Source organism: Bufo bufo, chromosome 8 (assembly GCF_905171765.1).
Source record: "Bufo bufo chromosome 8, aBufBuf1.1, whole genome shotgun sequence".
Classification (NCBI taxonomy): domain Eukaryota; kingdom Metazoa; phylum Chordata; class Amphibia; order Anura; family Bufonidae; genus Bufo; species Bufo bufo.
Window position 1 is genome coordinate 205784716 of NC_053396.1, and position 17306 is coordinate 205802021.

The 17306-nt window shown below is 45.0% G+C and overlaps 1 protein-coding gene across 2 annotated transcripts in view; it reads right to left on the reverse strand.

Annotated features, from left to right (window-relative positions):
* The window catches only part of LOC120977492 (complement factor B-like), an 84203-nt gene that overhangs the window by 53004 nt on the left and 13893 nt on the right, over positions 1-17306 (reverse strand). For both annotated transcript variants that reach the window (XM_040405471.1, XM_040405470.1), the window contains one exon: positions 15948-16081. In XM_040405471.1, coding sequence (XP_040261405.1) covers positions 15948-16081 — 134 coding nt within the window. The remainder of the gene's footprint in view (positions 1-15947; positions 16082-17306) is intronic.

Here is a 17306-nt window from a genome sequence, read left to right on the forward strand (position 1 = left end):
TGGTATCGCCGCGTCCGTAACGACCTGATCTATAAAACGGTCATGTTACTTTACCCGAACGGTGAACGCCATAAAAAATAAAAATAAAAAACTATGATGAAATTGAAATTTTGCCCACCTTACTTCCCAAAAAAGGTAATAAAAGTGATCAAAAAAGTTGCATGTACGCCAAAATTGTAACAATCAAACCATCATCTCATCCCGCAAAAATCATACCCTACCCAAGATAATCGCCCAAAAACTGAAAAAACTATGGAAACTATGGAAACACTAAAACATGATTTTTTTTGTTTCAAAAATAAAATCATTGTGTAAAACTTACATAAATAAAAAAAAAGTATACATATTAGGTATCGCCGTGTCCGTATCGACCAGCTCTATAAAAATATCACATGATCTAACCCCTCAGATGACCACCGTAAAAAAATGAAAATAAAAACGGTGTAAAAAAAGCCATTTTTTGTCATCTTACGTCACAAAAAGTGTAATAGCAAGCAATAAAAAAGTCATATGCACCCCAAAATAGATGCCAATCAAACCGTCATCTCATTCCGCAAAAAATGAGACCCTACTTAAGATAATCGCCCAAAAACTGAAAAAACTATGGCTCTTAGACTATGGAGACACTAAAACATTTTTTTTGTTTTAAAAATGAAATCATTGTGTAAAACTTACATAAATAAAAAAAATTGTATACATATTAGGTATCGCCGCGTCCGTGACAACCTGCTCTATAAAATTATCACATGATCTAACCTGTCAGATGAATGTTGTGAATAACAAAAAAAAAACGTGCCAAAAAAGCTATTTCTTGTTACCTTGCCGCACAAAAAGAGTAATATAGAGCAACCAAAAATCATATGTACCCTAAACTAGTACCAACAATACTGCCAACCTATCCCGTAGTTTCTAAAATGGGGTCACTTTTTTGGAGTTTCTACTCTAGGGGTGCATCAGGGGGGCTTCAAATGGGACATGGTGTAAAAAAAAACAGTCCAGCAAAACCGGCCTTCCAAAAACTGTATGGCATTCCTTTCCTTCTGCGCCCTGCCGTGTGCCCGTACAGCAGTTTACGACCACATATGGGGTGTTTCTGTAAACTACAGAATTAGGGCCATAAATAATGAGTTTTGTTTGGCTGTTAACCCTTGCTTTGTAACTGGAAAAAAAATATTAAAATGGAAAATCTGCCAAAAAAGTGAGATTTTGAAATTGTATCTCTATTTTCCATTAAATCTTGTGCAACACCTAAGGGGTTAACAAAGTTTGTAAAATCAGTTTTGAATACCTTGAGGGGTGTAGTTTCTTAGATGGGGTCACTTTTATGGAGTTTCTACTCTAGGGGTGCATCAGGGGGGCCTCAAATGGGACATGGTGTCAAAAAAACAGTCCAGCAAAATCAGCCCTCCAAAAACCAAACGGCGCACCTTTCACTCTACGCCCCGCTGTGTGGCCGTACAGTAGTTTACGGCCACATATGGGGTGTTTATGTAAACAGCAGAGTCAGGGCAATAAAGATACAGTCTTGTTTGGCTGTTAACCCTTGCTTTGTTAGTGGAAAAAATGGGTTAAAATGGAAAATTAGGCAAAAAAATGAAATTCTCAAATTTCATCGCCATTTGCCAATAACTCTTGTGCAACACCTAAAGGGTTAACGACGTATGTAAAATCAGTTTTGAATACCTTGAGGGGTGTAGTTTCTTAGATGGGGTCACTTTTAGGGAGTTTCTCCTCTAGGGGTGCATCAGGGGGGCTTCAAATGGGACATGGTGTAAATAAACCTGTCCATAAAAATCAGCCTTCCAAAAACCAAACGGCGCACCTTTCACTCTACGCCCCGCTGTGTGGCCGTACAGTAGTTTACGGCCACATATGGGGTGTTTCTGTAAACGGCAGACTCGGGGCAATAAAGATACAGTCTTGTTTGGCTGTTAACCCTTGCTTTGTTAGTGGAAAAAATGGGTTAAAATGAAAAATTAGACAAAAAAATGAAATTCTCAAATTTCCTCCCCATTTGCCAATAACTCTTGTGCAACACCTAAAGGGTTAACAACGTATGAAAAATCAGTTTTGAATACCTTGAGGGGTGTAGTTTCTTAGATGGGGTCATTTTTGGGTGGTTTCTATTATGTAAGCCTCGCAAAGTGACTTCAGACCTGAACTGGTCCCTAAAAATTGAGTTTTTGTAAATTTCTGAAAAATTTCAGGATTTGCTTCTAAACTTCTAAGCCTTATAACATCCCCAAAAAATTAAATATCACTCCCAAAAGAATTCAAACATGAAGTAGACATATGGGGAATGTAAAGTCATCACAATTTTTGGGGGTATTACTATGTATTACAGAAGTAGAGAAACTGAAACTTTGAAATTTGCAAAGTTTTCCAAATCTTTGTTAAATTAGGTATTTTTTGGTGCAAAAAAATATTTTTTTTGACTTCATTTTACCAGTGTCATGAAGTACAATATGTGATGAAAAAACGATCTCAGAACGGCCTGGATAAGTCAAAGCGTTTTAAAGTTATCAGCACTTAAAGGGACTCAGGTCAGATTTGCAAAAAATGGCCTGGTCCTAAGGTGTAAAAAGGCTGTGTCCTTAAGGGGTTAAGGAACCGTTTGATGAGCGGGTCCTGCGAAAAAGACTTGTTGAAACAAGCTGAAATGGCTGAAACTTGAACCCTCAAGGTAGATGGAGCAAGACCTTTGTCACGGCCATCTTGCAGAAACTGAAGGATGATGGGGAGGGGCGGATCTGCAGACGCCACCTCCTTTGAGAAACACCAAAAAGAGAATATCCTTATAATCTGTGAGTAGGCTCTCTTAGTAGAGTCTGCTCTTGAATGAAACTGCGTTCTCAGGACCGACTCTGAAAGCCCTTCTATTCTGGGAAGGGACTGATCAACCTCCAGGCTGTCAGGTTGAACCTGTGCAGATCTGGGCAGAGGTGAGTGTCCCATGACACCAGGGTCTGCCGTGGGGGGAGCCTCCAATAATGTCCCCGACTCATCTGAAAGAGCTGGGTAAACCAGGATCTCTTGGGCCAAAACAGTATGATGGCTATTACCGAGGCCTGATCCTGACGAATTTTCATCAATACCCTCGGTATCATGGAAAAGGGAGGGAAGATGTAAGCCAGCCTGAACCTCCAGGATATTGGCAGAACATCTATCGCAAGGGGGTTGTCCTCCCTGTAAAGGGAGCAAAACCTCTCCACCTTGGCGTTGAACCTTGTTGCCATAAGATCCACCTCTGGCATTCCCCACTTGAGGACTATCTGCTTGAATATCTCCGGATGTAAAGACCACTCCACTGTTGGAAGACCGCGGCTCTACCTATCCGCTATCATATTGAGGGAGCGAATGTGGATCGCAGATAAGTGTGAAAGGTTCAATTCTGCCCAATCCAGAATCACCCCGATCTCTGATAAGAGGGTAAGTGATCTTGTGCCTCCCTGCTTGTTGATGTAAAGTACCGCAGTCATATTGTCTGACTGGACTTTCACCGCTTTGCCCCGGATCTGAGGGGCGAAGTGAAGGAGGGCTAGCCGGATAGCTTGAATCTCGCGGAGATTGGATGAGAGGAGCCGCTCCTGTGGAGACCAGGATCTGTGAACTGGAGAATCGTCTAGATGAGCACCCCAGCCTACTTGGGACGCATCTGTTGTCAATATGACCCAGGTTGGCTGGGTCATAGACTTCCCGTCTAAAAGATGGCTCCACCATCTGAGGGAATGCAGAGTTTGCCAAGACAGGGAGCACAGGGAGTTCAGCCCGGCGGGGCTGCCATTCCATTTGGAGAGAACCTCCGACTGCAGCGGCCGGAGGTGCCATAAAGCCCAAGGGACTGCTTACACAGACGCTGACATGAGCCCCAACATCTTCACGAGAGTCCAAATTGGAACTCGCCAAGGCACGGATAGGAATTCTGCCATGTTCTGTATTCGGGATCTTCTTTCTGGAGTCAACCGGAGAGATATCCCAACGGAGTCGATTATGAAGCCTAAATCTCTTACTGAAGTCGACGGTCTCACGTTCGACTTCTGCCAGTTGATGATCCACCTTAGGCGGAACAGAAAGGAAATCGATACAAGAAGATGGTGGGTCAGGACCACAAAGGAAGAGGCTTTTAAAAGCCAATTGTCCATATAAGGAATGATGGTCAGTCCTTGGAGTCTTAGAGCCGCCACCACAGAAACTACCACCTTGGTGAAAGTGTAAGGGGCAGAAGAAATGCCGAAGGGAAGGGCAACGAACTGAAGGTGTCTGGTGACACCTGACACCTGGACCGCGATCCTGAGATATTTCCTGGAAGCAGGATGAATCGGGATGTGCAAATATGCATCCTTGAGGTCCAGGGTTGCCATCACATCTCCAGGATTGAGAACGTGAACCACTGACCTGATGGCTTCCATACGGAACCTTACTTTCCTTACGTATCGATTGAAGAATCTAAAATCGATAATCATCCGGAGATCCCCTGACGCCTTGGGAACCAGAAACACTGGTGAGTAAATCCCTAAGCCCCGTTCCCCTGCTGGAACCTCCTCCAGAGCCCCCTTGTGGATGTAATCCTCAATGTAAGCCTCCAGAACCGACTGCCTTGCGGCCTGTAGAAGTTTGGTTCTGATGAACCTGTCCGGAGGCAGAGAAAGAAGATTGATTGAGTACCCCTCTGAGATGACATTCAGGACCCAGGGATCCGAAATCTCTCGGATCCAGATGTCCTTGAAGTGGGAGAGTTGATCTCCGATGGGAAGATGAGGCAGGGGAGTGGGGAAGTCTTCTGGCAGGATGGCAGGAGTAACGGGAGTCATCCAAGAGCCTTGAGGAGGCCCGTAGTCAGGAGGTGGATTTTTTATCCTTGACTCCTTCACGAGAGCGCCTCAAACCTCTTCGCTGCACTCCCCAGTCCCTCCGGGCTCTTGACTGCTGGTCAGACCTACCACCACGGTCTTGTCTGCCCCGCCCCCGAAAGGACTGTTGGGGAAGACTCTTCCCCCTTTTTATCTGACAGGTCTACCATTTAATTTTTTATTTTTTTTATCTTATCCAACTCTGAGTCGAACAAACGGTTGGGCTCAAAGGGAAGGCTACATAAATTATATTTAGAGGAATTGTCAGCGACCCAAGGCTTAAGCCACAAAGGCCTGCGGGCCGCTGACACCAGGGTCATGGTTTTAGCCGCCAACTTCAGCTGTTGTTGCGCTGTATCAGACAGTAAATCCATCGCTAGGTTGACAGTCTTGAAAGCCGCCAGAATGTCGTCCCGAGACACCTTCTGATCCACATCCATCTGGATCTGGTTTAATCGAGACCGGAGGAAGGTAGAAACTTCTGTAGCAGCGATGGCCGTAGACGAGGAAGCTGCAGCTGCCGTATAACCTCTCCTGAGTGTGCACTCTGCTCTCCTGTCAAGGGGATCCTGCAGACTCGACCCATCGTCCGCAGGAACCAGAGTGTGCTTGGACAGTTTGGCAATCGCCATGTCCACCTTGGGAATGGAACCCCACGATTCCACCATAGGTTTAGCCATCGGAAACATGGTTCTGAATCCTTAGTTAGAATCGGACCTCTTTCGGGTTTCTTCCACTCTGTGCGCATGACAGAGAGGAGGGTCTCATCCGCTTTAAAGACACGAAGTGCCCTACTAGCGGGATCAGAGGGCTCCCCCAGGTCAACATCATGGTCCCCCGACCTGATGGACTTAGGTAACTTTTGCGTCTTATCAGGAGGAAAGAAGCATGAAGTAAGCTCCTCCTCATCCGAGGAGGAGGAACTCAAGGAAACTACGGAGGGTCTCTCTACTGGAGCCGAAGACTCCATAGGAGTCTGAGTAGGAAACCTCTCATCCAGCAGGCTTATAACCCCTTTGATGGATCCATCAACATAGGTCTTCACCCACTGATACATATCCTGCATCGTAGGTTCGGTGGAAGGTTGGACCCTCGGACGGCAGCCGTCACACCTGGAGTAGGGACAGCTATCCTCCAAAAGCACGCTACAATCATAGCACGATAAATGTTTCCGCTTGGAACCCGCCTTTCTGCCATTTGAATCCCGTGGAGGCGACATCACTGCGGGGAAAAAAGGATAAGTAAAACCTTTGTAAACAACCAATAAATGTTTCAGGAGAAAGGTAAAAGAAAGGCAGACCGGCGGAAGCTGAAAATGAGGACCAGAAAAAAGGCACCAATAAGTGGAGGAACACCAGCTTATAGGACTCGGGAGCTAGCTTAAAAAGCATGTGCAGCCAGAGAACGACCTGGTTCACAATGTTTCCTTAAATAGGGGAGGGAGTGGCTCAGAATCGAGTCCCTGCCCCCAGAGGAGAAAAACACATATCAGAAAATAAAGGTTTCCTCCCCCCAGGAAGGAATACAATAAAACCTCCAACCGGAGGAAAAATCGCGAATTATATATAAAAAAAAAAAACGCAATAATGACGCGAAATCGCGTCGCAAGGAAAAATTCCGGAAGTGACGTCAGATTCCAACATCACTTCCGGAAGATGGCGGTGCCCAGCGGCCGCAAGGAAAAGGACCGAGGACGCCGAAAAACGCACCGCAGAGAAACACCTGTGCGCAGCGCCGGCAGCAGGTAAGCTGCCGGACAAGCCATCTAGTAAAAGCGGAGGCAAAGCCCGCAGATAAAATGAAAAAAAGAGGAGGACAGAAAAAAACAAAGAGGGCTGGAGGTGATTCCCTCCTTTATAGGGGAGGGTTAAGTGTTTAATTATTACTTGGGCTCATTAAAATTCCGCCGGTCCTACCAGTCCATTGGGCGTGGTTAACCCCATCTGTGCTGCTGGTAGGACGTAAGGGAATAATAATCTATCAAGTACTGATGTAACACAATATATATTGGGGCAATACCAGGTTACATAATGAGATAGCACTGCTACCAGTAGACCGCTTACCTGGGAGCGCTGAACACAAGGAGGCCTGTAGTATGTAAGTTAGACTGATTATGAACACTGAATGGACTGATATTTATCTGCTGATTTATATTTGGTGATCCTTTTCTTGATCATAGTGTGGGCCTTATCAAGGCCATCTGCAGTGGGACGACAGGAATGCTGTCTGAGTAGGGTGTACCATACCTTCAACTGTGAGTGTTAACCAGATCATTGCCATTTGATGTATATCATTATGGAACATCATCTTGATATTGGTATACGATTATTTCTGTTTAACAGGATGTGGAACACACTTTTCTCTGGCCTTCAGGACCTGCGACTGTAGCACCGATATTATTGCCACATCTGATATCCGTGGCTGAATTGGAACGGTGCTTTACCTTAAGTTGATTGGTCTCAGACTGCTCCCCATTGAAACTATATGTATAGCGGCTATCTCATTATGTAACCTGGTATTGCCCCAATATATATTGTGTTACATCAGTGCTTGATAGATTATTATTATTGATATCTTTACCCCCTGATGATCCTATAGTATTGACTAGGGGGAAACGCGTTGAGGTTTATTCTGAGTGTTGACTATATGGTTAACCCTGATTATATGTATATGCACTTTGTCTATAGCATCCAGTATTTGTGTACTTTTTATCCCTGCCTCATACCCGGGGGTATCCATATCATATTGACATTTAAACCCTTAGGGATAACGCAGGGTTAATAATAGCCTAGGAACGTGGACAGGGGGTCTCCACCATCAGGGGAGGCTTTAGGATAGGGGTAAGTATAGGGACAATCTATTCCCCTCTCCCCAGCAGCATTATCATTCATCTGGATGCAGTCTATTAGTAAACCACCTCATTGTAATTTTTTGTCCTGGTATTGGAGGTCCTTCCTGGATCTTTTTTAATGCATATCAATAAAACTGTGATTTATTTTTAATTTTTTGCTGGAACGTACATTCAAGTGAATGGGTCCGCATCCGTGATGCGGAATGCACACGGAACGGTGCCCGTGTATTGCGGATCCCTAAGGGCTCGTCCACACGAATGTTTTTTGCGTTCCGTATATGGAACTATTTATTTCAATGGTCCCGCAAAAAAACGGAATGTACTCCATATGCATTCCGTTTCCGCATTTCCGTTTTTCCGTTCCGTTGTAAGATAGAACATGTCCTATTATTGCCCGCAAATCGCGTTCCGTGGCTCCATTAAAGTCAATGTGTCCGCAAAAAAACGGAACACATGCGGCATGTACTCCGTATGTCTTCAGTATCCATTCCGTTTTTGCGGAACCATCTATTGAACATTTTATGCCGAGCCCAATTTTTTCTATGTAATTATTATATACTGTATATGCCAGGGCTGGCCAACCTGCGGCTCTCCAGCTGTTGCAAAACTACAACTCCCAGCATGCCCAGTCTGCCTACAGCTATCAGCCTACAGCAGGGAATGGTGGGAGTTGTAGTTTTACAACAGCTGGAGAGCCGCAGGTTGGCCAGCCCTGGTATATGCCATACGGACAAACGGAATGGAAAAACAGAACGAAATCGGAAACACTACTGAAACAAAAAGTGGAAAAATGGATCAGTTAAAAACGGCCCACAAAACACTGAAAAAGCCAAACGGTCGTGTGAACGAGCCCAAGGGTCCATTCAGACGTCCATAGAATGGGTCCGGATCCGTTCCGCAATTATGCAGAACGGGTGCGGACCCATTCATTTTCAATGGGGCCGGAAAAGATGCGGACAGCACACAGTGATGTTTGTTTGCACGTGTTAATTTGCTGTATAGCCGTGCAGTGATTTCTGTTAGTAGCACGTCGGGTTTTTAGTTTTCAGGATTGGTTTGGCATCGAGTTGTTCAGCAGATGATAGTGGTCTGAGGAAGGGGTGATTTTAAGCCCCGAAACGCGTTTTGTTCAAGACCCCCCTGATGAATCAGAATATCATCTGCTGAACAACTTGATGCCAAACCAATCCTGAAAACTAAAAACCCGACGTGCTACTAACAGAAATCACTGCACGGCTATACAGCAACTTAACACGTGCAAACAAACATCAGCGCGGGAGAAGGTGGTTCGAGCTCGCAAGACACCGGCTCCTTGTCATACCGGAGCGGCATCCAGAGCTACTGAGGGATACGGTAGAGGCACCTAAGAAGTTTTCCAGCAGCATACCAACCGGAATATCATCATTGTAAAGCTAATTATTGAAACAGCTCAGCGGGACGCCGCTGACCAGTGAGTACTGCGGGACGCCGCTAAACAATTACTGAGATTTAATACATATACATTGTATCACCACTGCAATTGGAGGAGATGCGAATAATGCTATTGTTCAGAGAACCTGTATAAGACACTAGTAGAAACACATATTCAAATTCAAGACTACTGCTGTGTTATCTATCACGGAGGTTTCATCTTGTACCATCCCAGATTATTTATATTACATTTTATATTTTATTATATATTTTATAGTCTGTACTAAGGTAGAGTTTATACAAGTTTAGAATCTTTCATGCACTGATTTTAGGTCATCGAATATATATACGATTTTAGGCCACTAACGTCTTAGCATTATCTATATATTGTTATATTCTAGTGTTTTAGCATTACTAATAATAAATTGTATGGTTTCCATATATTGAGAGTGCCCAGTATTTTTATTCTATTATACATTAGTAAGTGCCTTGTGTTAGCTTTCTGTACATGATAAATGCCATTAACCACCCCTTTAAGTAAAGTGGATACCAATGTTACAGATGGTTTCCTAAAGGGCTGATCTGATAAACTTCTTTTTAAATACTTTACTTATCTGAAGGACTTTCTTTCTTTTCTGTGGGTGGGCAGCAGCTCATCAAGCACCTGCATCTCCCAGGATGCATAGCAATTAGCTATTGATAACCCCTTCCTCCGCTGCCTAGAGAATAGCCCCTCACATATGGCCCCAGAGATACATGATATGAAATGCCCCCCACAATTCCCTTCTCCGCTGTCTAGAGAGAGATATAGCTGTATAAAGGTCTGTGAATTTAGAATGAAAGAAAGGTGTCCAGACCACGTCACTATGAGGTCACTACCAGCACTGGAGGAGGAAGGGAGCAGGGGACTACTGGGCATGTTAGTCCATCTGAATGCGGGAGAAGGTGGACCAGAAGGATAAACATCTCTGTACTCAGGACAGCAATATACTTGAATGCCGCGACGGGACATGAGAGCGATGTCTCCCCGGCCCACCGTTTCCTCTAATAGGCTTTAGTCCTAGTTCCTGTAGCCTATCAGAGGCCGATGTCATCATTATCGCGCTGGGCTGCATAGAGCTCAGGGCACCGACTAGAAGAGGTCCGAGTCTCGCACTGCATCGCTGACTGCAGAGTGGAGGTAAGTATTTGAGTTTATTATTTTTTTGGGCAGAATGCTGTTCGGCCTCAATGGGGTGGGGGGTGGTTTTTATTTTGTAACTGGAGAAAGCACTATGGGTACATTATGGCTATAAAAAGGATAATTTTTGTACGGGCACACATGATAAAGGGGCCACTATGGGGACATCCGTTCTACTGGGGCACTGAAAGGGAGTAGTTTTTTGTAGTGACACATGTTATAAGGGAATATTTTTTGTACTGGCAAATAAGGAGGCATTTATGTACTTAGCACACACTATAAGGGAGCATTTTTGTACTGGCACACATTCTAAGGTGACCACTATGGGGACATTTGTTCTACAGCGGCACTGAAAGTTTTTTTTTTGTACTGGCACACGTTTTTGTATTGGCACACATAAAGGGGTATTTTTGTACTGCCACACATTTTTGTACTGGGAAGGGGGAATTATTTTACTGGCAAACATTATAAGGGGTCATTTGTTGTACAGGCACACATTATAGGGGGAATTATTACAACTGGGGGCACTATGGGGGCATTATTACTATTGGGTACACTGTTACCACATGGTGCACTCTGGCAGAGAATTATTACTATTGGTGGGACTTTTGGGAGGACTGTTACATTGGGAGGCACCCTGGCACCGTATCAGCTTAGCACAATTATTTTTGGAGGACACTATGTTTACGGCACTATAAGTTTCAGGGACACTATTTGCTGGGCACCATTATTTTTTAGGGCACTGTGTGCCAATAATTATTGAAGAGGATCTATCTTTGGGGCACTAGAATTTTCTGTGGGATTATCTGTTTCGGCAGGATAGTATTGGGAAGCACTGTGGGCACAGTATTGGGGGTGGCAGGATGGGAGAAGGATGGAAAAGTAGGAAACTAAGATGTCTGTTTGTCGAACTCTGCAGAAACAAGAGATGGCTGAAAGAAATCATCATGGCTGAATGGAGAAGATGAGGAAAGAGAATATCTACATCAGAGGAGACGTCACTGGATGTAAGAGGTATGTTTTCCAAGTCTGTCTTTAACAGTAGGGCTGGAGGGAAGGGGTTAGGTGAAGAAATTGGCATGTGGAAGCGTTTCAGCAGAAAGGCTAGGTGAACCCCTGGATCTCACAACATGGGTTGGGGTCCAAATCCGGCCACATACATTTAAGGGTTTTTGGCCGAGCTCCTGACTTGTCACCGCCAGTTCTGTGAGAAGATCTGGCAGACGTTCTTCTCTACCTCTTGTATGATGTTCTTTGTTTTGGTTTCACTTTCTCATCTCCTTTCCTTCTGCCAGGTGTCACTTATTTCGACTAATCGTCTTCCTTTATAATCCCTCCCATACTGCCTCACTTTGCGGTTTATACTACTTCCTGGATGAGGTGTTCACTGCTGGAGGCTGCTTCTGCTGTTTGTTCAGATAAGTCATTTACTTTATTGTGTTCCCTTGCTTGCTTGATTCTAGGTGACCCTGACTCCGTCCGTATTAAGTGCAGGGAGCCGGTGGTCGTGTCCCCTCACTATTATAGGGTTTTCAGGTGTCACACAGTCGTGAGTCGTAGGTACGTGGGCATGCAATCGTCTACCATACAGACCCTTGCATGTGCATAGCAGTCAGGGAGAGCTCTTAGGGTTTTATAGGGCTTACCTATAAGCTCCATAGTTTGGGATCAAGCCAGTCGCTCATTTATTTATATGTTCCAGCTATCTGCTAACTTCATCCATGACATTATAAACCGCCATAACCATCTTAAGCATGGATCCGGTTTCAGCCTTGATTGACCGCATGCAAGGTCTTTCGCTGGAGGTAGCAGATCTCCGTAAAACTGTGTCTCATTTTCTGGTGACCGGTTCTGCTGGCGTTCATGGAGTTTGTTCCGAGCCTAAAATCTCGCTCCCGGATACGTTCTCCGGGGGTAGTGAGAATATTGTTCGCTTTAGAGAGGCTTGCAAACTCCATTTTTGCCTACTTCCCCATTCCTCTGGTGATGAGGAGCAGAGGGTGGGGATCATCATCTCGCTGCTCAGGGATAACGCTCAGTCTTGGGCCCTTTCGCTGCCGGTGGGGGCACGGCCCCTCCAATCGGTGGATGATTTTTTTGTAGCCCTGGGGCAGATGCATGATGACCCGGATCGTATTGCTCTGGCTGAATCTAAACTGCGTCTTTTATGCCAGGGTAAACAGTCCGCAGAGATATATTGTTCAGAATTTCGGAGATGGGCAGCTGATACTGGTTGGAATGATGCTGCACTCCGAAGTCAATTTTGCCATGGTCTTTTGGAAAGATTGAAAGATGCATTTGCTTTTCATGAGAGACCAGCGTCGTTAGAGTCAGCCATGTCTCTAGCTGTTCGTATTGACAGGCGTCTTAGAGAGAGAGAGGAGACTACTCTTTCCTGTCATATTCAGCCCAAGGACAGTGGGGCTGTCTCATTCAGTGCGCAGGGGTCTCAGTCTGTCTCAATCCCCTCAGGGGAGGAGGCCATGCAGCTGGGTTTGCTTGCCTCTGATAGTAAAGGATTCAGCTCTCAGAGGAGGGTTTGTTTCTGTTGTGGGTGTATAAATCATTTGGCTAATGTTTGCCCCTCTAAGAGATTCATGGCGTTTTCTGAGGGTAATAAAAACAAAAAAAAAAAAAACTTTAAAAACTTTTCATTTGCTACTATTGGCAAGGTTGATGCGGAAATTGAAGGTTTGCCGTTTGCTTGTAGTTCCCGTTTTCTCCTGCCTGCCAGGGTGGCGCTAGACAGCAAGAACATTGTTTGTGAGATTTTTGTAGATAGCAGCTGTCAATCTCATTGATAATCAATTTGCAACAACGCATGGTTTCCAGGTATGCACTTTGGAAAAGGATATACCTGTTTTTGCTATCGATTCCGCTCCACTTTCTCAAAGATCGTTAAAGGGCATAGTTCACAATATCCGTTTGACTGTGGGTGACGCTCATGTTGAGGATATGTCATGTTTCGTCTTAAGCGGATTACCTACTCCTCTAGTGTTGGGGCTACCCTGGCTCACTAAACATAACCCCACCATTGATTGGCAAGAAAGGCAACTAAATGGTTGGAGTGAGTTTTGCAGAGAGAATTGCCTCACGGCGTCTCTTTCAGAGGTTTCTACCAAGTATGCGCCATCTTTTCTCTCTGAATTTTCGGATGTGTTTTCCGAGAGTGGTGTCCAGGAGTTGCCCCCTCACCGGGAGTACGACTGCCCTATTAATCTCATCCCAGGTGCCAGGCTGCCAAAATCAAGACTATACAATCTCTCCCAACCTGAAAGAGTTGCTATGCGTACTTATATCTCTGAGAGCCTGAGAAAGGGACACATCCGACCCTCGAAGTCACCTGTTGCCGCTGGGTTTTTTTTTGTTAAGAAAAAAGATGCTTCTTTAAGACCTTAAGATTTCAGGGAGCTGAACCGTATCACGATTCGTGACCCATATCCGCTTCCTCTGATCCCGGACCTGTTTAACCAGATTGTTGGGGCTAAAGTTTTTTCTAAGTTGGATTTAAGAGGGGCATACAACCTGGTCAGGATCAGGGAAGGGGACGAATGGAAGACAGCCTTCAATACCCCTGAGGGTCATTTAGAGAATTTGGTTATGCCCTTTGGTTTGATGAATGCTCCGGCCGTCTTCCAACATTTTGTGAACAGCATTTTTTATCATTTAATGGGGAAATTTGTACTGGTGTATCTAGATGACATTTTGATTTTTTCTCCTGATTTCAAGACTCATCGGGACCACCTATGTCAGATCTTGCTGATTCTGCGGGAGAATAAACTATACGCTAAACTGGAAAAATGTGTGTTTGCGGTTCTGGAGATTCAATTTCTTGGTTTTCTTCTCTCCGCTTCTGGTTTTTGGATGGACCCTGAGAAGGTCCGCGCTGTGCTTGATTGGGAGCTTCCTGTGAATCAGAAGGCGCTGATGCAGTTTTTGGGTTTTGCCAATTATTACAGAAAGTTCATTTTTAATTATTCCTCTGTTGTTAAGCCACTCACTGATATGACTAAAAAGGGGGTGGATTTTTCCTCGTGGTCGGTAGATGCGCTTAAAGCCTTTTCTAGTATTAAAGAGAGTTTTGCTTCCGCTCCCATTTTGGTACAACCTGATGTCTCTCTACCTTTTATTGTTGAGGTGGACGCTTCTGAGGTGGGTGTGGGTGCGGTCTTATCTCAGGGTCCCTCTCCTGCCAAATGGCGACCGTGTGCCTTTTTCTCAAGGAAACTCTCCTCTGCAGAGAGAAATTACGATGTGGGAGACAGGGAGTTGTTGGTTATCAAATTAGCTTTTGAGGAATGGCGCCATTGGTTAGAGGGAGCCAGACACCCTATTACCGTGTTTACAGACCATAATAATCTGGCCTACTTGGAATCTGCCAAGCGTCTGAACCCGAGACAGGCCAGATGGTCTTTCTTCTTTCCTAGGTTTAATTTTGTTGTTACGTTCCGCCCTGGGGTTAAAAATGTGAAGGCGGATGCCCTGTCACGTTGTTTTCCGGGAGGGGGGAACTTTGAAGACCCAGGTCCCATTTTGGTTGAAGGGGTGGTCGTCTCTGCTCTTTATCCTGATTTGGAGGCAGAGGTTCAGGCAGCCCAGGCAGAGGCTCCTGATCTTTGTCCTCCTGGGAGGTTGTTTGTGCCTCTCGCTTTACGACACAAGGTTTCTAAGGAGCACCACGATATTGTCCTTGCTGGGCACCCGGGGAGTAGAGCCACAGTGGATCTCATTGCTCGGAGATTCTGGTGGCCGGCTCTTCGTAAGACGGTTGAGGGTTTTGTGGCAGCCTGCGAGACCTGCACTTGTGCCAAGGTCCCTCATTCACGGCCATCGGGTTCTCTCCTCCCGTTACCCATTCCTTCCCGTCCTTGGACGCAGCTGTCCATGGACTTCATTACGGACCTGCCTCGTTCCTCGGAAAGACTGTGATTCTGGTGGTAGTGGACCGTTTTAGCAAAATGGCACATTTCATTCCCTTTCCTGGGTTACCCAATGCTAAGACGCTGGCGCAAGCGTTTGTTGATCATATTGTTAAATTGCATGGCATTCCTTCAGACATCGATTCTGATAGGGGCACGCAATTTGTTTCCAGATTCTGTAAGGCCTTCTGATCTCGCTTGGGGGTTCGGTTGTCGTTCTCTTCTGCTTTTCACCCGCAGTCGAATGGTCAGACCGAACGCGTCAATCAGAATCTGGAGACATATCTGTGCTGTTTTGTGGCGGAGAATCAGGAGGATAGCAGTCAGGGAGAGCTCTTAGGGTTTTATAGGGCTCACCTATAAGCTCCTTAGTTTGGGATCAAGCCAGTCGCTCGTTTATTTATATGTTCCAGCTATCTGCTAACTTCATCCGTGACATGACTGCTCCATGCACATACACATTTGGTTTTGCATTGTCAATGCCATTGCTAGAAACTCCTGGTGTTGGCTTAGTTCCTGGGAGAACAAAAGGCGAAAATATTCAGCCAGTCCTATCCTTCTCATCTGCTAAGGGAGAGTTTGAAGCTCCCCATACACATTAGACTATCTTGCCGAAACCACTTTTCTTGTGTTAGAACATGCATGGGGGTCTTAAGAGAAGATCTAATATAAGGTCATTCCTGCATGGAGTAGTCTGAGGACAGAGGCCATAACATTGTTTATGTTGTTCTCCATACCTTCTCTATGAACACTTCACTTGCTTCTTTAGCGATATTAAAGTTGTCTTCTCCTAAACTGCTAGAGGCATCGAGAATAATGAAGATGTTCATGAAACCTCCCGTCGTCACTCCTATTGTACGTTGAATCCACTCTGTGTATAGAATGAGAGAAAATTTACCAGGGAAAGCATCAGGATCTGTACATCTGACCTAATGTGATGGCGGTAGAGGCCCCTGTGTTAAAACAGTGTTCCCTCACCAGAACATGACTGACCAGTGACCTTTGTGCCATCAGAACCAGTAAATGTAATCCATGGGTATCAGTCGTAGTAGTTCCTAAAATGTCATCTTGTAGACGGTACAAAGCGCTATTATTTCTATTTTCAGGAACCTCCCAAAACTGAAAGCAATGACTATTTTAATGCAAACCTTTGAGGAACATTCCCTGGACAGTCCTGCATAAAATCAGAACTGTTGGTGCTGCCTACCACCCATTTTCATGAAGGAACTTTCTTTGCCTTCACAATGTCTTAAAGTTCTTGCCAAACTCGGCTCCATTCCGGCTCCTTTTACTGGTCTTCAAGTCTCTGTCCTGTAAACTTCTGGATGGACGGGGTCACATGCGCTGATGCAGCCAATGACTGGCCTCAGCGGTGTCCCCAGTAGTGATGTCACCTGACACTGGTGAAACAAGTCACTGGCTGCAGCGGTTCACGTGACCCTGGCTGTCCTGAGGTTTTTAGGATGGAGATAGAAAGACGAGTAAAGGGAAGTAGGGAGCCAGAAAGGAGCGTCAGGAGCAGGCGAGTATGTACAGCTGGCAAATTTTTAAAAAGTTGTAAAAATAAAAATAGCAGGACAACCCTGTTTGAGGAAGAAAGAAGCCATGTTTTCCTAATAATGGACAACAACCTTTATTCTGTATTCCAAACACTGGCACTTCTCAGGAAATCTCATCTAAGCCTCTCATGACCTCATTTATCGAGAGGGAATTATTCAATGCAAACATCAACACTTTTTTCTTAGGAAGCCCAACTACGAAATATCAGTGGACCCTGAACCCAGCTCTGTTTGTTCTGCTTATTTGACTCGTTTGTCTGATCCTGGTCAAATATAATGATGAGAATTTAATTGTGAAATGTTTTGTTTGCTCGCGGTCTCTTTCCTGTCTGCCATGTATATAATGCACCCAAAGAGTAGAATAATATATTCATTTATATATATAGTATTTATGCCATACTATGAAAGGCAATGTCTCCGGTGACCTGTGGGATAACACCCATATACTCTCAAACAGGATGGCATGGGCGCTACAGATGTGTGCATAGTACTACACTTTGAATTCTGTGATACCTCACCGTAAATAGGTGTCATGCC